Below are 21,243 nucleotides of genomic sequence, written 5' to 3' on the forward strand. Positions count from 1 at the left end.
AATGCCTGCTTTAGTAGCCCAAGACGAGCAGATCTGCAGAAGCAAAAGCCAGGCCTGAGGACCTGATGTCCACATTTTACACATGTTCAGGTTTTCCTTCAGACTAAGCTTTAGCCTGATCCTCTGGATTGAGCGCCCATTAGTGACTGGAGCACGCTGATGGACCCTTAGGACATTAAAACTGAAGCATCCAAATGATTACTGATTTTCTTAAAGCTGCTGTACGCAGCATATGTGCCCACATCAACACTGTCGCAACAGCATTTCATGGCTCAGGAAGGAAAGTTGGTGGCTTGGTAAGTCTCTGAGCATGCATGTTGAGAGCCAAAGTCTTCCAGAGCTTATTGCCTATATACTTTGGAAAAAAAATGGTGTCTCCCTGGCCAAATGGAACTCCTCGATGAAGATTAGGTGTTGTAAATGTGCAGTGGTCATCTCCTCCACTGAATTTGCCGGCATATTTTATATTAAATACAAACCGTTTGAAATTTTCCTCCTTGCCACAAAGGCTGCACAGCATTTACTTTGGAAAAACAAAACTGAATACCTTACAGGGAAGGGGAAGAAAATTAGGAGGATCTGACGTAATCTGTAGCCGTTGGAATGATTCTACCTGCATGATACGATACGTATTTTCATTGAACCCCGTCTCTTCACCTGACATTACTTCAGTTAAGATACCTCCAGGAAAGCATACTCCCGCCTTACCCTCGCACCGGAACTTGGTGTCCTCTTGCACACTTCAGGAAAACACTCATGGAAGAGCCACCCCCGCCGTGGAAGTTAACATTACGCTCCCTGCGGTCCCCTGAGCTCCCCGCTCCGGCTCCGCGGGCGGGCGGGGCCCTGCCGCCTCCGCCGCCGCCGTCTGCCAGGGCGCCCTGCCCTCCCCTTCTCGCTGTGGAGTGCGCTCTTTGACAAGTTGAAATGTATGCTTTTCGGTGACTGCGTGACAAAAAGTGCCTTTAATGTCAAAAGGGAACCTTTCGAAAGCTTCTTTTAACTTCCTTTATATTTAAAAAGAAAAAAAAAAAGGCGGAAAAGAGGCTGCTTCTGGTCCGAGAGACTCGGGACGCCGCTCCTGGGCTAGGACCAAGACAAAGGACATCCCGCCTGGGCATAAACGTCTGCCGGGCGGGTTTCAAGAGCCGAGAGCCGGCGAGCAGCGGGGGAGCGCTGGCCTGCGCCCCGCAGCGCCAGCCTCGGCCCCGAGCCCCCCGCGCCGCTCCCCCCCGCAGCCGCTGCCGCCGCCGCCGCTGCCCCGACTCATCCTCCGCGGCCTCGGGGCAGCGGGAGGCGCAGGGGGATGGGGACGGGGCAGGCGAGGAGGAGGAGAAGGAGGAGGGGAGCTGCCTCCCTCTGCGGCACGCACCAGTAACCGCCCGGGTCGGGGGCGGGGAGCAGCCGCAGCCCCGCCACCCCTCCGCGCCCGGCGGCGGGGAACCGCGCTCCGCGGAGCGCACGGCCGCCCCTCCGCCGTGGAGGAGCAGCGTGAGGTGAGTGGAGGGGCTCCCCCGCCTCCCTGCCCCCCGCCCCGCGCGAGGCCGGGCAGCCGTTGGGGCGCAGGAGGGTGAGGGGAGGGAAGCGCTCGGCGGAGCCTCTCCTCAGGAGAAGGCGGGAGGGAGCGGGGAGGGAGGCCGCTCCCCGAAGCGGAGCCGGAGGTTTTGGCTGGGAGATGGAGCCCGGCTTAGGGCCTCCCGCAGGCCCGGCCCTGCTCGGCCGGCTCCCGCGGCACCTCGCCGAGCGCCCCGCTGCCTGCCCGCCGGGCCCGGGCTTGGCCTGCGGGCACAGCCGGGGTGAAACGCCGCTTTTCCCCTGTGCTGCCCACCCCGGTGGCAAGGGGTGACCGGGGGAGCAGGCCTCCTCCGCAGCCCACGACCCTCGGGTTACGCCGGTGCCACCCCTAACCGAGGGGGCTCGTGGGTGGGTGACAGCCCTAACTTCTGCATGGGCACAGCTCCGAGGATGGAGTAAAGCTGACAGAAAGAAAGAAAAGTGTTGGAAATCCGTGCGGGCTGAGACTGCCCGTTTTGATCACTTTTTTCCTGTCTTTCTGCCTCCATTGAGATAACCTGGGCAGCTTGTGCCTCTCCTCAGCTTAGCGGTGCTCCGCTGCCAGGTCACGTTCAGTTAAAGCGGGTTGAGTTGGAGCTGCGTGAAACTCCATGTGGATATTCCTAACTAAATACATCAGTCGAGGAAAATAAGCATATCCACGGGTTTGGTTTAACTTTGCTGGCTTTAAATAATGAGGTTTTTTATTAAACCCATGCATCTGCAAGTTGAAGAGCCTTATTGCATTGTGTGCTTTTTCATGCTCCTGCTTGACACACAAACTGGCAGTTTACAAAATCCATGTGTTTTCTATATAAAGACATTTCTCCCATGTCAAATAGATAGAGCAGATCTTTGGGAGATAGATTTTATTATGTACAACTTAACAGTTCCTTTGACTAGGAAAAGTATCCAAATACAAGTTTTCAAGGTGTTTTAAGGAATTTGAGGCATGAACATTTTGGACAGTAGTCAGTATTTGAGCATTTTTAAAAAATCTAGTTGCTTACAAATAAAAGTTATTTATGTACTCTAAATGGAAGTGAGTCTGCAGTATATTAGAAATAGCTCTAAAGGAGATTAGTGGTATATTTTCTTAATACTTCAGGTGTCAGAGCAGTGCAAAGTTCAGTGGTAAACTAGGCAGATCTATATATGGTATATATAAAAAACGTTAAATAAATTTCTTTGAAGGTAGCAATTGCTGGTGGCCCTGTTCATGGAAAATGACGTGGCAAAAATGTCACGCTTGCAGGGGAAGACTGCAATGTTACAAACACCACACAGTATCTTTCTAAATTTAAAAAAAGTCATGGTAAGTGATGGAAGAATCTGAATGGAGGATGTACTGAACCTTAGGTATTGCAGTAAAGTGTGGCCAGTAGGCTTAAGGTTAAAGGTCCAAAAAGGAAAGTTGTAGTGCCAAGTATTTTGGAAGATTGCCTTCCAGGGTGGCTCAAGCCAACAGGCAGGAGGGCTCACTCTCCTGTGTTCATGTTATTGCCTTCTCTGTTCAAACTTCCAATACATTGAAATTGATTTTGTAGATTAATGAAACCTTGCGCTGCGCCTAGATATGTTCTGGGAAAGGTTGATTTTCAACCTTTTTACAGAAGTGGGGAAGACAGAAGGGTGTAACTTTTCTGTATGTGGATAAAGCAAGAGAGAAGTCCTTGTGGTTCTCTGTGGGTATGAAAAGACAGGCATTTCTTCCAGCTTTCCCTTTTGTGCGGGGGTAGATGTGGGTGTGAAGAATGGGAGAGGCTGGTAAGAATTGAACCACAGGTTGCTGAAGTGAGTGTCTGCCCCCCCCCCGAGACTGATCTGGGTCTCTTTGATACTGCCTGGGGTAGGGTTTTGGTAGCTGAGGGCTGGAGGAAATGCTTGGGTCTGTGCTGTGAAGCAGAGGTGTGTCCCGTGGTCGTGGTTTTGGGATGCATGCTGGGTGTGCTGACTGCAAGGAAGATACCTCTGCTGTGGGTGTTCAGTAGCACACCCCCGTTTCTCCCTTCAGAGATTCATCTTTTTGGAGCATGAGTCTGGTATATGCCTGGGTTTCCTTTAGGAGGGACGGGGATGCGCAGCCTGTTCGCTTCCTGATGCCGAGTCAGAATGTAGCCAGCATGCATATGGAGAGCAGAGCTCATGGGGGGCACCACAGAGTAGCTCACTGTCCCAGAGGTTGCCCTGACCATAGGTTGGATGTATATACTGGGGTGCATCAAACACAGCATAACCAGCCGGTCAAAAAAGGTGATTATCCCGCTGTATTCAGCATTGGTGCAGCCTCCCCTAGAGTACTGTGTGCAGTTCTGGGCCCCACAATTTAAGAAGGATGTGAGGTCCTTCAATGCATCCAGAGGAAGGCAACAAGGCTGGTGAAAAGGCTGGAAGGAATGTCCTGTGAGGAGCAGCTAGGGACTCTGGGCTTGTCTGGTTTGGAGAAAAGGAGGCCGAGGGGCGACTTCATGGCTCTCTACAGCTTCCTGAGGAGGGGAAGTGGAGAGGGAGGTGCTGAGCTCTTCTCCCTGGGATCCAGCAATAGGATGCGTGGGAATGGTTCAAAGCTGGGCCAGGGGAGGTTTAGACTGGACATTAGGAAGCATTTCTTTACCGAGAGAGTGGTCAAACACTGGAACAGGCTTCCTAGAGAGGTGGTCGATGCCCCAAGCCTGTCAGTGTTGTAGAGGCATTTGGACAATGCCCTTAACAGCATGCTTTAACTTTTGGTCAGCCCTGAATTGGTCAGGCAGTTGGACTAGATGATTGTTGTAGGTCCCTTCCAACTAAAATAGTCTAGTCTAGTCTAGTCTATTCTGTTCTGTTCTATTCTACTTAACCTATGTCTGCTAATATGGAGGAATGAAATGAGGCCAGGTTTGTAGGAAGATTCAGTATATTTTGTTATATCAATTCATATATGTGGGAAAAGCAAACAAGCTTTTTGGCACAACAACCAACATAAAAACTTACATAAAACTAAGAGCTTGTAATTTGTGAGGGAAACGGTCTTTGCATTAGTGCATATAACAACATTGTTGGTATTTGCGTGGAAGTAGACGTATGTTGCAATTAATAGTAGACATGTTACCGTTTATATTGGAAAGGGCAATGTTAAAAATGCAGATGAGAGGTGAGGTTCATTGCAAGTTCCTAGGAGATGAATGGAGGAAAATATTAAGGGGGAGTCTGAGAGATGTGGAGAAAATGAAAGGGGACAGAGGAGGGTTAACAAGATGGTTAGGGGTCTACAGCACAGGATCTACACGAGGTTGAGGGGGCTGGGCTTGTTTAGTGTGGTGAAGAGAAGGCAAAGGGGCACTCTAATAGTGGCCTACAGTTACTTGGAGAATAGTCACAAAGATTTTTTCTTAGCAGTAGCAGATACTTGGTGAGGTATTAGGAAAAACATTTTCAACAGGAGGAGAGCACAGCCGTGCAACAGGTTGCCCAGAGAGGGCATGGACTATTCATCTTAAAAACCACAGGTGATGTGAACTAGTGTTGGTGATAGCCCTGAACTGAGCAGAAAGTTGGACTAGGTGATCACCAGAGGTACCTTGTGAACAACATTTCTGTGAGTTTATGATAGATGATGTAGAGGAACCTATGGAATGGAGTGTATGATCAAGTATATGTTGTGTGAATGTTCTTGGAGAGGTATATATCTAGGAATGAGCAGGAGGATGAGAAACTGAAGCGTGTGTTCACGGAAGGGACTGAAAAGCCAGGTAGGTATAAACATGGAACATGGTGGTAAGGCAAGGGCAGTGTAAGGGACTGAATTATTAAGAAATGGTAACGGGAAGAGCAGGTTTTTGGAGAAGAGTAGTAAGGATGAGCGAGGGAATAGGATAATTTTGTATAGTGGAGAAGAAGGATGCCCCTGCCTGAGGACAGTGTTTGAAGCCGCTGAGCAGGAGCAGGGAAATGGGAACACCATGCTGGGGAGTCCTAGGAATTGTGGTGAGGCAGGGAGATAGGCACCAGTTGTTGGCTGCCTTTGAAGAAAAATGTTTGAGCACGGGATGGTGAAGTAGGCGATGTACGCAAGCCACGAGATGCTTCACGGGGATGAAGTGTTTGGGAACGGTGCAGCGAGGCAGGAATGACAGGCAGACGTGGTGAGGTAGGGTTATATGGTTGTAAGAGGTGGTCTGGTGTGTGGCGATACCAGGTATGATGAGTGAGGAGAGCACGTGGAAGTGGCATGCAAAGGGTGTATGACTGTGTTAGGGTGAGGAAGGTATGTGAATGTGCCTGGCAGGAGGTTGGTGTGCGGGCGTTGGGAGAGTATGGAGTTGCGCTGGAGAGATTGCACGGGGCTACCAGCTGAAGCACCCAGGGGTGCAGCAGCGTGAACCGGATGTACAGAGAAATGGCATACGTACCATATGCTGATGGTGGGGAGGTGACAGGTGTCACCACATCTGGGAGATGAGTAGGTAGGGCTGGAGAAGGGCGTGAAACAGCACGGAGGTGGAGGAGGGTAACGTCGTGGTAGGGTGAGAAAGGTTTGTGAGTCAGGAGCGGTACGGAGGAGGGACAGGGTGGTGGGTGGGGAGGCACGCTGATGCAGTGAAGTGAAATGGGTCTATAGAGTGCCATGGATAGACTTCTACGGTGAAGTGAAGAGAGAAAACATACACTGTGTAGCTGTGGTGAGGGTCCATACGCGTAACAGCATAGCTGAGGATATGTTTGTTGATGGGCGTAGTGTGTGAAGGTGGTAGAGGATGCATTGGTACAAGCGTACGGTGTTCAGGGCAGGGGGAGCGCTGGGGTCCGCGAGAGAGGGCTAATCGGCACGTCGCTGCCGGGAGAACGTGGGGGTTCTGGGGGAAGAAGATACCGGGGCGGGGAGGCTGCCGGGATTTGTGCCGAGCACGGAGCCGAGTCCCCGCAGTGGGACACGGATGCCGCGTGCCTGGGCGGCGTGGCGACAGCCAGCCCGCCGCCTGTCCCGGGCCGGGCCGGGCCGGGCCGGGCCGGGCCGGGCGGAGGGGGCGCTGCCAGGGCAGGGCGCTCGGCAGGCGGTGTGTCGGGGAGCGGCGGGGCGGCCCGGGGCGGGCGGGAGGCGGCGCGGCCGGGCCTCACTCCCGCCTCCCCCCCGCGCAGGCCGGGGCTGCCATAGCGACGCGGAGGACGCCGGCGCCGAGCGGAGCCCGAGGGACGGAGCCCGAGAGACGGAGCCCGAGCATGGTGAGCGCCGGGGAGGGCGGGCCGGGGGGCGGGGTGGGTGCCGGCCCGGGCTCAGCCGTGTCTCTCTCCCGCAGCCCTTCACCGAGCGCGCCTACTACCCGCCGGCGGCGGGGGGAGCCGGGGCCGGCGCGGGGCCGGCGCCGTTTCCCGCCTTCCAGTTCCGCGGCCGCCATGAGGGCCCAGACTGGCGGCGGCTGAGCGCCGTGGACGTGGGCCGGGTGTCGCGGGAGGGGGACGTGGCGGCCCTGCAGGAGCACCTGGAGCACGTCACCTTCTGCAGCGCCGAGCGGGAGCGCTGCCCCCACTGCCAGGGCCCCGCCGACCCGCTGCTGCTCAAGCTGCTGCGCCTGGCCCAGCTCTGCACCGAGTACCTGCTGCACTCGCAGGAGTACCTCAGCGCCCAGCTCGGCAGCCTGGAGGAGGCCTTGCGGGCGGCCCAGGCCCAGCGCGACCAGCTGGGCAAGGAGGTGGCCCACCGCTCGCAGGAGATCAAGGGGCTCAAGGAGGAGTGTCGCCGGAGGAAGAAGATGATCAGCACGCAGCAGATGATGCTGGAGGCCCGAGCCAGCTACCACCAGGTGAGAGGATAGGTCCTGGAGGCCCTGACATCCACACCTTGCCGGCTCCGAGCCCACTGGGGACGGGTGGCAGAGCAGTCCCGCTCTGCTGGGGTGCAGTCACTTGCTGGGTGAAAGGCTGGGGCTGCAGGGACCAGTGCCCTTACAAAAAGGGAGTGCATTGCTTGCAGGTGCTTCGCTTCCCATCTGTGTTTCACAGATATTTGGCTGGTATCACAGGCGTTTGGGAGAGTGTCACATCATCTTTAACAAATCCTCTTTTTACTAACGAGTGCTCTGTATTCTTGTATTCACTTTTGACGCATCTGAAGTGTCAGATACATACACATACAAAACCTGTGATAAACGTGTTACTACTTTCTGTTGCTGTCTTTCCTTGTGTATCAACTACATGGTCAGAAAACACACAGGTCAAGTACATCAGAACTAGTGCTAAGCAGTAACCTACCTGTCTGCGAGTTGTCACTTTCCTGTGGTAATGTTCTCCAGGCACAAAGTTTCTACTTGTGTATGTGACTCAGAAATGACTCAGATATGATGGTAAAGAGCCCCAGTGAGGTAGCTCATCCCTAACTCCGCAGCAATCTGTTCCATAAGCGTCTTCCCTAAGAGCCTTAGTACATTGCTGTTCTGACTCTCTGTGTCATGGCATTCTGGTTTTTTGGGAGGGGTTTTTGTGTTCTGGGTGTAATAATTTGATTTAAATATTTTTCAGCTTCAGCATTTTTCAACAGGTTTCAGGAATGCAGTGTGCAGCTTCAAATGTCGTCTGAAGTCTAGAGAGTACACTGGACACAGACTTGACATGATTTCAGGCTAGCGCTTTGTGTCTATATGTTTAAAGTTATAGTTTTATTCCTTTTTTTTAATTCTTGGGATACTAGCAGTCCTGACTGTTGAAATTCTCCTTAATAATGGAATAGGTGCAGTACAGCAGCCAATGCAAGTTTTCTTATGTTATGTACAATCTTATCCCACAGTATAATACCAATTTCAGCAGGCTGGCAAAGTTTAATTTTTTAACACATCAGCTAAGTTGGCTCAAATGTTTCTGTAAGGGAAAAGATACCTTATGCCCCAAGAGTAGAGCTATACATATGGTAGACTTCATGGGAACCTTGTCTCAATGCATTCATTTGAGTGTTAGTCTTAAGGACAAGCTGCTGCTGTTGAATCATTTTAAAAAGCCTTTATGCAACTTACAGGACTGTCTGTCCTGTGTTGCAAAAGCAAACTGATTGCATGCATAATTTTACATGTAAAGTTAAGTAATTCTCATACTGTGATTGCCAGTTAAATATTACCAAGTTTTCCTGAAATATTTGTAGGATACAACTGTCTCAGTGGAAGCTGAAGAACATGGTAGTGATCTTGGCTCATCACTAATCTTCTGTTCAGTGGCATTTACAATAAAGCAGAGATGGAAAGCTATTTCCCATTTTTAGTTTAATTTCATATAAAGTAAACATCTACCCTCCCCCCTTTTTTCCTCTCTGTTAGTAAATTCTTGTCTCTAGAAGTTATTTAGGTTCACGTGGGAAAAGTGAGCTCAGGGAGTGACGTTGCACAGTTCCTGCAGTTCCTACAGTATTTTCCAGATCCTGAGTGTGAATGCCAGAGACAAATTAAACCCTTCCTAGGGTTTGTAAATGCAGGGCAGCACTGTGATCACTAAACAGTAATTGTGTGTTGTTTACCTGTGCCATGATCTTGGCTGATCTGCAGTGCCAGATAAGAGGGGTTTTGCTGGTGTTCCTGAGAGGATAGTTCAGATTTCATCCCCTCAAAGTCTTGGCTGTTTTGCAAACAAGCCTGTAAATAGTTACTTGCCTCTTTTAGTGGAGGCACAGTTTATATCTAATGTAACCATGCTTTGAAATTCAGATTTAATGCCTTTAATCCACCACCAATGTAAGTTCAACCATGAAATACTACTATAAAATGGTACCGGTACCTACAAGTCATAAATTTGAGACTCCTTGGTCAATACCTTCATCTGAGTAATACAAATTTAATTTTAATAATTTTTCGGGTTTTTGATACTTTGTTCAGAAATCTTATATTCTCATGCACAATGTAGGCATAAAGTGCACATTGTGTCTAACGCTGTGAAAAGTAGTTGCAAGAATAATGTTACATAATTCAAAACCTAAGTATTCCCTGTGTTAATCCTGTCTCCTGCAGTAAGAGCTTTCTTTCACTACCAGCAAGTCAAACTGACATGAAGTTTGTGCTTGAATGGATAACATTATTTCACAGCCAATTTCATTCCATAAATCATGTGCAATCTGGTACGCTGTAAGCTCCCTCTTGGTTGGCAGCAATGCTTTACTACCGTACTATATCTCTTTGCTTTGGTTTTTTGTTAGCACTTTCTTGCATTCGTCCAACAAAATTTTTCTTAACAATTCATGGCTTTAGTGTTTGCTGAAAGATATTTATATTTAATAGGATACCTGACTATCAGTGGCAGTATTTTAAATATTAGATGAAATCTGGGAATTTGGTTATGGTGGCAAGGTCTTGAATCTGTTAAGTCAGTCTCTTACAGTCGTATCACACTGATGAGGAAAAAGGACTCAGCTGAGTATTTGTGGTTTGTTAAAATATATTTATTTGAAAAAAAAGTATGAGAGGTAACGAGCAACCCTACCTAAAGCGATTAGGGGCTTTGATTCACAGTCTTGCCACTATGTTGCAAAATCTGTAGATGTAGCTTCTGTCCTTGGGATACCCATCTGTTTTTAATATTCTGAACATTAGTGGAATGTATTTTGAAGGTGAACAAAAAAAATCTTTTAAAATTGATAGGATCCAAATTTGACTTAAAATATGACTTAAAATTCGAATTTAAAAATAATAAGTAAATTACAGGAACATGAATTGAAAGAGCTTTACGCTTCAGAAGGATGCTAGGTAGCATACTAATGTATGTACCTCTTCTTGCAAAATTGTGTACTGTTGCCTTATTTTGGTTGAAATGTCTGACCTTTTTACATATCTATGGTCCTTCCAGTATTGTCATCTTACAATTCACTTATGTGTACTCAAACCCATCTTTATTGTTTTTTCCAACTGTATGGTGCTCTCCTTTGCTGTGATACAAGAGTCATAAGAATACCTGAGCTGCTAGTTGGCGAGACTCAGTGTGTATTTTGCTGAATAGTGTTGTCTTACTTTTTCCTTATACTTCTCTACCTACCTATATTCATCTCTTATCTGTGGTTTATATCAGAATTTGAACTTGGTTGGTCAGAGTCTTTTTTGTTCAGAGTTTCTACAGTGCCTAGCACAATGGGATTCTTGCCCATGACCATCACTGTGAGACATTAAATAACAGAAATAACTTTACAGAAATCAGGCACTGTGAGAATTTTAGTCATTATTCTTGTGAAATGTAATTTATTAAAGTTACCTACTTTTGATGTCTGGGCAAAATGTAATATAACCTGTTAAAAACCTTAACCGCTATACTTACCAAACAGATGTTACTAATAATAACTAAAATATTTTTATCTGTTTTTTGTAGTGTCAGTTTTGTGAAAAGGCTTTTATGAACTATTCCTTTTTACAAAGTCACATGCAAAGGCGTCATCCGGAAGAATCTCAGATTGGTATGTACTTTAATGTTACCAAAAAAATCAAGATAAATAGTTTAGAAAAGTGTAAACATAGTGAGAATGTGCAGTCCATGATTTTGTGTAACTGTGAAGAATGATTTTAACGTGGCAGATAGCAATTTGTGTGAATGCAAGCAACACTGACTGACAAAATCTATTGGGCGACATATGTTTCAGTCTCTGGAAAATAATTAACAAAAGATTGTATGCCATATTTACAGTACCTTTTAAAACTAGCATTCCCGCTGAATACTTAGTAGCAGACTTCAGAGCACAGTTTCTTTTTGGGCATGTGTGTTATGAAGGTGTGGATAAACGGAACAAGTTGCACTAAGGCAAGTGCATTTTGTGAATACCTATGAATCATCAGTACAGAAATAATCCAGGTCAGCTGAAATCAGTTTGAATAGGATCAGGCTCTCCTGAACTAAACTGACTGTAAAATATAGCGAGAAAAAGAAACTGTCAGTAATAATATAACTTCATGTATCTATGATAATCTTGGTTGCTATACCACTAACTTACATACTTTTGTCTCTCTGCATTGAAAAATGTTTAGTTTGAAAAACATTGCTCTCAAAGTTTATTTCATTCATCTCTAAATTCTCTCCTTCCTGTTAGGTTGCATGCTTATGATTTATTACTAAGGACTAACAAGTATTGACAGATGGCAGTGGTTAGAAATGAGTTAGGAAAAAAGAGCATTTAGGAGGAGAAAGAGTGGGAAGAATCTAGTGAGGTCTGAACTGTAGCTTGTCAGGCAAATAAAACAGCAGGAGCAGTGAGAGGGGTCTGAGTAAGTGTCTGAGGAAGCATTAACATATTGGAAGAAGAAGGAAGCTCTTGTGCACTTTACATTTGATAAAAATGTAAAGATGCTGCAGAACCAGTTGAACTAATTATCGTATAAAGAATTAGTCTGAAATGGCTGTATGAGGGAAATAATCCATGCAGTTATTTCTGAAATAATATTCTGCATTGTGCTCAGATTCCCAGATGATGGGCTAGTAAATCTTTGGTAAATTGATAAAATGTTTCAAGATTATGTATTGTTATAATTTCTGCATATTTTAACATGTTTTATTACAGTGACATTCCCTCTGACTCATTCCAGATAAATAATGAGTTGTATTCCAAATGGACTCCTTACAAAAGTTATTTAGAATAAATTAAAGGTAACAGAATGGAATAATTGAAGTTCACTTTGTCCTTCATACATCCTTTTTTGAGCCTGTGTTGCTTAGATTCCTTTGAAATTAGATTATATAATACTTTTTATTGTAAATATTTCGTAAATTATTTCACATGTCAGTAATATCGGTATTTTTCAGTCTTTAAGGATAACATTAGCAGTCCAGAGAACACACATATTTAAAATCATCTTTGGAGAATCACAGTAGTGGGAGGGGAAATGGTCTATGAGAGTCACACTTCATGAAGATGTTATTGAAATGCTATAGAAACACATCTGCAGTAAGTATCACATTTCCAGAAATTACAACAAACATTTTTAAAATCTGTTTTTCTTTCAAACAGAACAGAAGAGGAAAGCAAAGACAGACAAATTGCAGGATGAAATTGATAAACTGAAAGAGCAGTTGCAGCTCACCAAGTCCCAGTTAGAGGCTGAACAACAGGCTAATATGGTCAGGTTTTCTAAGGTAATATGTGCTAAATAATATGAACCTCTCAAAAGAATTAGTACTTTGAACTGTGTTCACTCATTTTGTAACTGGAACAGAACAGAAATGTATCTACAGCTTGCCTGCCTGGCAGCAATGGTACTTGGGCATTAGAGCGTATGTCCCCCTCATGCCCCCATAATTTTGAACATCTGCTTTCCCCTTACTTTTGTGTTAGACATACTTTAAATGAATACTTAAGACACACTTCTGTTAGCACTTGCCAGTTCATTAGATGTGTGGCCTGTTATTGAAGCAGATAAAATTGCTTTGCTGTGGTGAAATACAAGCCATTTTTAATATTACGATATTTTGTGATGATTAAATGTTTCTTATATATGACTGTGATTTTATATGTGACTCTATAAACTGAGTCAGATTTATTCTTTGCTGTGAAGAACTTTACTGTCTAACAGAGGTGTAAAGCAGTCAAGGAAGAGAGATTGAGAAGAAACAAAGCTATCTAGACGTTGCATGTTGGTCTTTAAATGCTTAGAATTTGGTTGACCAGAGAGCCAAAGCAGAAAGTAATCTTAGCTACTGCTGTGTGAATAAAAAACCTTAAAACAGAATGATTTAAAAGCAGTAATTATCTGTTTGTAATCACATGGAAGGCTTTATTTGGGATGATATTGAGTTTTGTGGTAGTGTTGACTAGCTCATAAAGAGAAAAAAAGAGTCTCTAAGTTACCTGTTTCTGTTTTTTAAAAGCTTGATAATTTCAGATCATCTCACAGTTTTCATTTCTGTTTAAGTAAATACAATCAGATAATTTGCTATTGAAACAGGGATGGAAATTTTTTTAAAGGAGGGGGGCTTTGTGATTCTTTAAGGAGCAAATTCTTGGCATAAGAAACAAAATAATTCTAATGATTCATTTAGATGTTGATCTTGGTATTGCAGTTTGCCTTGTATCACATTCAAAAGCAGGGGTTTCTGGCTGTTCACATAACCTGTGGGAACCTTGTCTTAATATATCACCCAATATTCAGAACTTCTTAGTGGAGTTTGAGGACCTTCAAACATAAAACCAACCATTATGTTTGGAAAGAAACACTACATTTTTAATTTAAAGGAAATCAACAAACCACCACTATCATTATTTTCTTCCTTGTTTTCAGAGGAAAAGCTGGTCTTCTGTAAAACATGCAATGTTTCTTTTCCTGAACACAGCTTCAGACTCTCCTTTCTTCAGTCTTTCTGTTCCCCTTCTCCTGGGACCATTCAGCTTCCTGTTTTTTTTCCATTTTCAAAAGTAACTGGATGACCAAATGAAGAGCGTGGGTAGTTTCACCTAGGAGTGCAAGCAGGGTCAGAATAATGAGCCTTGGCTCTATGTGGACATCTGCTAGGTGTTCTACTCATTCATTCTGTGCCTCACTTTTGAGAGGTACATCTATAACATATTTTTCCTACCCCTGAAGCATTGTTTTTCTTACGAGATGGAACTTGGAGTATTCATAACAGTGCAGCATAGATTTTTTTGGTGCCTTAGGGGCCTATTTTGAAGTCACTTGTCTTAGCTGAGACTCCTACCTACAAGGGGACTGCCTGAAATGTCCTGAAGCTACAGCCTGCAGTGTTACACAACAAGAAGCTTTCAAAGCTTCTGTGTTTTTCTGGGATGTCAGAGAAGATAGAAATGTGAAGTGTGACTGGTTACAGTTTGTCTGCCATGACTGCATCCACTGTCAATTCAGGTATCGTTATCTTGTTGTCTTTTGATAGAAAGGTCAGAAGATCTTTCCACAGTGTTTTTTGTAGGAGAACCACTACTGGAGGGAATTTGGATAAAAACTGTCATGCTTCCAGTTCTTGGTCCCTTCTACTCCTTTGAGGTGGAAGGATACAGAAGATCCCGCTCTTCATAAGTGTACAGTGATTGCTTGTTATAGTTAGTCGGAGAACAAATTCAGAGTGAATACTGTGATGGAAAGAAGTAGGAGTTGCCTAAAAAGTGCGTATATTCTGGACAGTGAAATGCAGGACTTTGAACAAGTTGAAGACTATATAAAAATGAGTGACTAGGTAATGGAATTATAAAAGTAATTTAACAGATTAAGTGGGGTAAATGTATACGGGGAAAAAATAATTCTAACTTCATCTACAAAATGATGGCTTCTGAGCTGAGTGTTATTACTGAAGGGCAAGATCTTAAGGTTGTGATACATAGTTCCAGGGAAATGTTAGCCCAGTGGTTAGTAGCAGCCAGCAAAGAAAATCAAATATTACAAATTATTCTGAAAAATCACTGCGCAAGTCACAGCCTAAATACTGTATATAGGTCTAATCCCTTTATCTCAAAAGGGATATGATAGGATTAAATATCCTGGAGGTATTTAAAAGACGTGTAGATGTGGCACTTAGGAACATGGTTTAGTGGTGGACTTGGCAGTGTTAAGTTTACTCTTGGACTTGATGATCTTAAAGGTCTTATCAGACATCAGTATCTCACCCTCCATCCCCACCAAGCTGTTGCCTCTTTTCCAGACTGACAACTCTTAGAGTGGCTCAGCCATTCTAAATACAGACTGTGAAGACACAGAGTGAATAGGTATCAATCATTCACTCTTTTTCCAGCTCAGGACCTAGCATCCATCAAATGAACCTGGCAGGAGCCAGATTCAAACAAAAAAAAGTACTTAGCTCTTCATGCAACTTGTAGTAGACCTGTGGGGCTCCTTGGCGAAAGATGTTGTAGTTGCTAAAAGCTGCCGCAGCCTCAAGGGACGAGTGCAAAAGTATAGGAGGAGAAATGTATCGGAGGTTACTAAGTTTACAAAACTGTATCAGGCTGAGGAAGTCCTCTGAGCTGAAAACAGTTGGCAGCTTGGAGACTATTAAGGAGAATGTGCATGTTTGCTTGCCCTGTTATTATCCTTTCCCACCTATACACTTATGGCCTCTGTGAGAAACAGGATGCTGAACTAGCTGGATCTTTGATATGACCAAGTAAGGTCATTCATGTGTTATTCAATGAAAAATAATGAACTACCAAAACTTCTTGAAGCATACTTGTTTTGCTAGCAAAATGTATAGTTCGCTATCCCAGAATTCTTCAGAAACTGGTGTTTTTTCATGTTTTTGATGTTACAGTGTTGCCCATTGAACGTGACTGCTTCCCACACATAGTTTGGGTGCTTGAATTAGTATTGCCTGTGGGGAAAAATAACAAATAATGTTTTTAAAATAATTTCAGGAATGTGAACAGCAAAAATCAAAAGAAGAAGAAATTCTACAATCATTTCATAAATGGAAAGAGGAGGAAAAAGAGAAATTGGCTGATGAAATAGAAAAAGTGAAAGAGATGTTTATGAAAGAGCTCAAGGATTTATCTTCAAGAAATTCAACATTAGAAAATGTAAGTGATTTAAATTTTCCAACATTTTAAGGCATGCATCCCTTACAGTAGATGGTAGTGAACTTCACATATTTGAAATGTGATGTAGTCGTCTTAGAGGTCTTCTTACAAAACTTTAAAAATAATGGTTGGACAACAGCCATAATTGTGTCTTTGTATACTGGTACTTTATTAACATAATTTAAGTTCTTTTTTTAATAGTATTGGTTTGGATGAGTGAATTATGCCTTCAGCAACTCGGTCAGTTTTTTCTTACTCCTCAACTTTTGAGTTCCTGTTTACAGATATTGTTTTTATTGCTGTCTGTTAGGTATCCTTATATTAATATTCTTATAACTGGCATGGAGAGGACTAACCTCTGCATTATAGTCCTGACAGTAGAACTGCACGTGCTTTCAATACATGCTCTGGAAATCCTTTCCAGAGTTTTGACTAGAAAGAGGATTGTAAAAGTATAGGTGGGTCAGAAAACAACTACGAACAGCATTATCAGAGCAGCTTATGTTTTGTAGCTGCTAGTTCCTGTGTATATTTGCAAGGTATATTTATGTTAGATGTATATATTAATTATTACATGAAATTTTAAAATGCTGAACTCATGAGAAATGTGAGAAGTGTCTGATGCAATCTCTCTGTTATGTTTTAAGTTATGTTTTAAGTAAATTTTGTATTAAATTACAGTTTTATAAAACAAAATCTGTATACATATTTGGATCTTCATTTTTCCCCCTGCCTTTTAGCAACTGTTAGAATTGCAAAAGTCCAATATGCAACAAAAATCCAATTTAGGGACGCTGAAAGACAGTCAAGAATTTACAGAAGAGAAACCTCAAAGTCCTCAGGATTATCACAATGTGGTTAAACTTCTGGAAAAGCAGGTAACGCTGTAACTTAATGCATTACTTTTGACAGACTACTTGTGTTCTTTTCATTTTTGTACATCTCTGAGTAGGATAAGTATAAGTAAAACTCTTATTCTATAAGTAAAATTCTTATTCTATAAGTAGGATAAGCATAAGTAAAATTCTCATCCCTCTGAATGTCTAAAATAGCTGTTTTTAAAGTTTTACTACTATTTAGTACAATCTCTGTAATGGAAATCAAGGAATTATTTCCCTTATCCCTTATAAATAAATTAATTTTTACTTATTTATTGATATTCTCTTATTCTTTATTATTAAATATATTAAGCTTTACCAAGTATGGTTGCAGTTCAATTCCAGAAGGCTCTAATAAACCATTATGTCTGCTGATCTGTGAGGCCACTTATGGAAAAATTCGAATTTTCCATTTTCCAAGGTGAAAAAAAATGTTAAGAAGCTTCCTGACAGGATTTGTCAACCTGTGGCTTTTGAGTCATACGAAGCGCTTGAGCTTGTCAGGTGCAACTTCTGTATCAGGACTATATCTTCTGACCAGCACAAATGCTGGTGCTAGTGCAAAGCTGTTGACAATCCAAGTCCTATCTATAGGAAAGACTGGGCTAGGAAGGGCCACTGAGGCCAAGATCACTGCATTGCTCTGAGGCTCACCTGCACGTCTGGGTTGTTCTTATAAAAAAAATGAGTTGTGAGGCCTTTAGAAATTCCCACAAACCTTTTAATGCTTGTTTTTTGGCACTTTGAGGCACACATTATATATTTCATGGTTCTTGGGATGTGAAGGTCTTCGTATACTGCTTGTATCATCTGGAAGTTTGGTCACTTCTGTTCAAAGATATGAAAAACTTAGTGAGTTTTACTTTATGTTTTTTTTATTTCATCAAAGAAAATTCGGTTCACTCTCAAACTCGTATATTAATACTGTTTTTTATTGTCATTATGCAAAAAGCATCATTAATGAGTGCATGAAATGACATTATTTGGGGGGGAAAAACCCTGCTCTTACTAATCCTATTGTTAATACACAGAGATGTATCAAAATACTTGTGTATTTCTCACTCACAGTCACTGTATGTACAAATCAAGGAGGAAATACGTAGTTTCTAGAGTGATTGGTAAGAAAACGACACTCGGACGCATAAAACATGCTGATGACTGTTCTACATCTTAAATACAGGGTTACTCAAGTTTCATATCATCAATAATCTTTTCAGTATTTATGCTTTATTTAGAAAAATAAAGCTGCATATATTGAACTAAATGGTAATGTGTTATTAACAGGAATTAATATTGATTTCCTCTATGCAGGAAAGTAAGTGGACATCTAGAATACAAGCCCTTCATCATGACCATGAGACAGAAAAGTCCCTGGTAAGTGGCACAACAAACCACTTACTTAAACTAAAAGGAGACTTTTTTCTTATTTTCTCACCCTTTCAGTAGTTCTTGATATGCTAGAATACACCTGTTGGATTAGAAAGCTTAGATATCAAGAGTTTATAAAAGTGTGTCCTCTTAGATGTATTTATTATCTCTGTATTTCTGTTGTGCTAGAATCTTGAAGTTTCAGTTAAGGCCAGAGTTGAAACAGAATTTATCATTTAAGAATCCAACAGACACCTGAAAGTGTATCTCTGTTTTGAAGAGCTCACAACTAATTCTGTGAGCACTGTAGTATACAGTGTTTTCTGTGTTATGTGAATATGCTGGACAGTTGAGATATAACTTGCCAACACGTAGCTTTCATCTACCCTGTACCTTCTGCTGCCATGGACCTATGGCATATGTCTCAATCTTCTTTTTGCTTTTCTATCACTTCTCTGTTGCTTTTTCTGTTGTAGCTTTCTAACACAGAATCTGTTCAGCTTTTCCAGGAAAAAACACCATGGCATTTTGTTTTGCATCAGTTTATATATTTTACTATACAAAGCTTTATTCCTCAGATTTTTTTTATGTCTGCATTTCTTTTTAATCTCTTTCCTGCTTTGTTTCTCTTGCTTCTTTTCCTTTCATTTTCCTTTCATCTGCGTGACCATGTAAGAAGTGAGCAGATCATAGTGGTCTGACCAATGCTTCTTCTCCTCTGGCAAGAAAGCAGTGGGGAGGAACCATGGAACATTCCCCAAAAAGGATGTAGTTAATGATACACCCACATACAATGCAAGAATAGAATAAGGCAGGAGTAACGTAAGTACTACTTTTGGGATGGTGCACCTAAAATATTGTTCCCTTTCTTCTACATTCAGGGCTAATATATTAGGTTTATCATGCAAGTTCACATCTCATCACCTTAAAATATCGTTTGACACTATTTATAACCAAAACATTTTTATAAGAGTCGTATGCTTTTTCCTGCAATCTTATTTTTAGGCAATCTCAGTAAAATGTTTGTATGTCCCTTTCTTTGTATTGAGATTTAGATAATCTTCCTTGTGTAAATAAAAAGTGATCCAGACAACTGTTTTGTAATATATGCAAGTCCCAATGAAATCACAGGAGACATTACTTTTTTTGCTGAAAAAAAAGTGTTAAAAATATTTAAGCATGACACTTGCTTGTTTAAACTTTATAGAATTAAAATATTTTATATAATATTAATATGAAGTTACTTTTCTTCTGATTGCTTTCTAGCTACTATCACAGATTGAGAAGCTTAAATCATCAGTGAGAGAAGACCTGAATAAAAATAACACCTTTTACAAGAGGAGGATAGAAGAATTGGGGCAGAGGCTTCAGGAGCAGAATGATCTGATTATTACTCAGAAGAAGCAGGTCTGTTTTGCGAAGCACTCTATGTTTCAGAGAGCACAGGACATAGAGAAACATTTTACTAGCATTTGATCTTTGCTGTGTCTCTGGTTGCATAGTTAATATTCCCAATTTGTAGTAGTATTGCTGTAACATTTTGGTTACACTTTGGAAATTATGTTGCTGAATAGAATAGATCTGGAAAAGAGACACAGGAATGTAAACCAGGAATTAAAACACAATTTAGAAGGAAAGGATTAATAAACCAAATGTTTTTAATAATTTCAACAGAAAGTTAAAAGATTACTAGGTCGCAGTCACCAAAGATCTCTGCAGATGAAAAATTTCTGATAGTGAACAGGATTTAATCTGCCACAAAATAATCATCATGAAATCTAGTGTTTGACATCTGAAAATACATGACTTCTCACACTAAAAATAAAGTATCATATTTATCACTTTGAGAATAATTAATTAAATTATTACCATATGAAATTTAACAATATAAAGTGCCGGATTCTCCACCTGGGACGGCATAATCCTGGTTATACATACAAACTGGGGGACAAGCGGCTGAAGAGCAGCCCCACGGAAAGAGATCTGGGGGTTTGGGTTGATGGCAAGTTGAATATGAGTCAGCAGTGTGCCCTGGCAGCCAAAAGGGCCAACCGTGTCCTGGGGTGCACCAAGCACAGCATAGCTAGCCAGTCGAGGGAGGTGATTGTCCCACTCTACACTGCACTGGTGCGGCCCCACCTCGAGTACTGTGTGCAGTTGTGGGTGCCTCAATACAAGAAGGGACATCAAACTATTAGAGTTTGTCCAGAGGAGGGCGACCAAGATGGTGAAAGGCCTTGAGGGCAAGACTTACAAGGGAGGAATGGCTGAGGGCCCTTGGCTTATTCAGCTTGGAGAAGGCTGAGGGGGGACCTCATTGCAGTCTGCAACTTCCTCAAGGTGGGCAGTGGAGGGGGAGGTGCTGATCTCCTCTCTCTGGTGACCAGCAATAGGACACGAGGAAATGGAATGAAGCTGCATCAGGGGAAGTTCAGATTGGACATTAGGAAAAGGTTCTTCACTGAGAGGGTGGTTGCTCACTGGAACAGGCTCCCCAGGGAAGTGGTGACGGCACCAAGCCTGTCAGAGTTCAAGGAGCGTCTGGACAACACTCTTAGTCATATGGTTTAGTTTTAAGTAGTCCTGCGAGGAGCAGGGAGTTGGACTCGATGATCCTTAGGGGTCCCTTCCAACTTGAGATGGTCTATGATTCTATGAAATAATTTCTTTGGAAATTAATTGTTTTTTCTTAAAAATATGCTTTTGTTCAAACATAACTATAGATTTTTTGAGGTGATCGGTGGGTGAAGATCAGGGTGGTCTGGAGTTTAGACTATAGCATGATTATGCGGTCCTTACAACCTATTCCTCTATTAGATGGTGCGTTCTTTACAAATCAACATCTGATTTTACACATTTTTCTTGAGATTAATGTTAAACCTATACTTCAGTGCTTAAAGAATTGGAAAGATAAGTAATAGTTTTTACATCTCCACCTTGACGAATTTGATAGCTGGAGCAATAGAGGACTTAATCCTAGACAAATTACTTGCAGTGAAG

General features: G+C 42.8%; 1 protein-coding gene across 4 annotated transcripts in view; it reads left to right on the forward strand.

The window, feature by feature from the left end:
* The first annotated feature begins 1,352 nt into the window (after window positions 1-1,352).
* The window catches only part of DZIP1 (DAZ interacting zinc finger protein 1), a 42,256-nt gene continuing 22,365 nt past the window's right edge, over window positions 1,353-21,243 (forward strand). For all 4 annotated transcript variants that reach the window (XM_072849973.1, XM_072849977.1, XM_072849975.1 and 1 more), the window contains exons 1-9: window positions 1,353-1,496; window positions 6,673-6,756; window positions 6,831-7,334; window positions 10,864-10,948; window positions 12,491-12,615; window positions 15,836-15,997; window positions 16,738-16,875; window positions 18,187-18,249; window positions 19,510-19,650. In XM_072849973.1, coding sequence (XP_072706074.1) covers window positions 6,754-6,756; window positions 6,831-7,334; window positions 10,864-10,948; window positions 12,491-12,615; window positions 15,836-15,997; window positions 16,738-16,875; window positions 18,187-18,249; window positions 19,510-19,650 — 1,221 coding nt within the window. In that variant the 5' untranslated portion in view covers window positions 1,353-1,496; window positions 6,673-6,753. The remainder of the gene's footprint in view (window positions 1,497-6,672; window positions 6,757-6,830; window positions 7,335-10,863; window positions 10,949-12,490; window positions 12,616-15,835; window positions 15,998-16,737; window positions 16,876-18,186; window positions 18,250-19,509; window positions 19,651-21,243) is intronic.

This window comes from Ciconia boyciana, chromosome 1, assembly GCF_034638445.1.
Source record: "Ciconia boyciana chromosome 1, ASM3463844v1, whole genome shotgun sequence".
NCBI classification, from domain to species: domain Eukaryota; kingdom Metazoa; phylum Chordata; class Aves; order Ciconiiformes; family Ciconiidae; genus Ciconia; species Ciconia boyciana.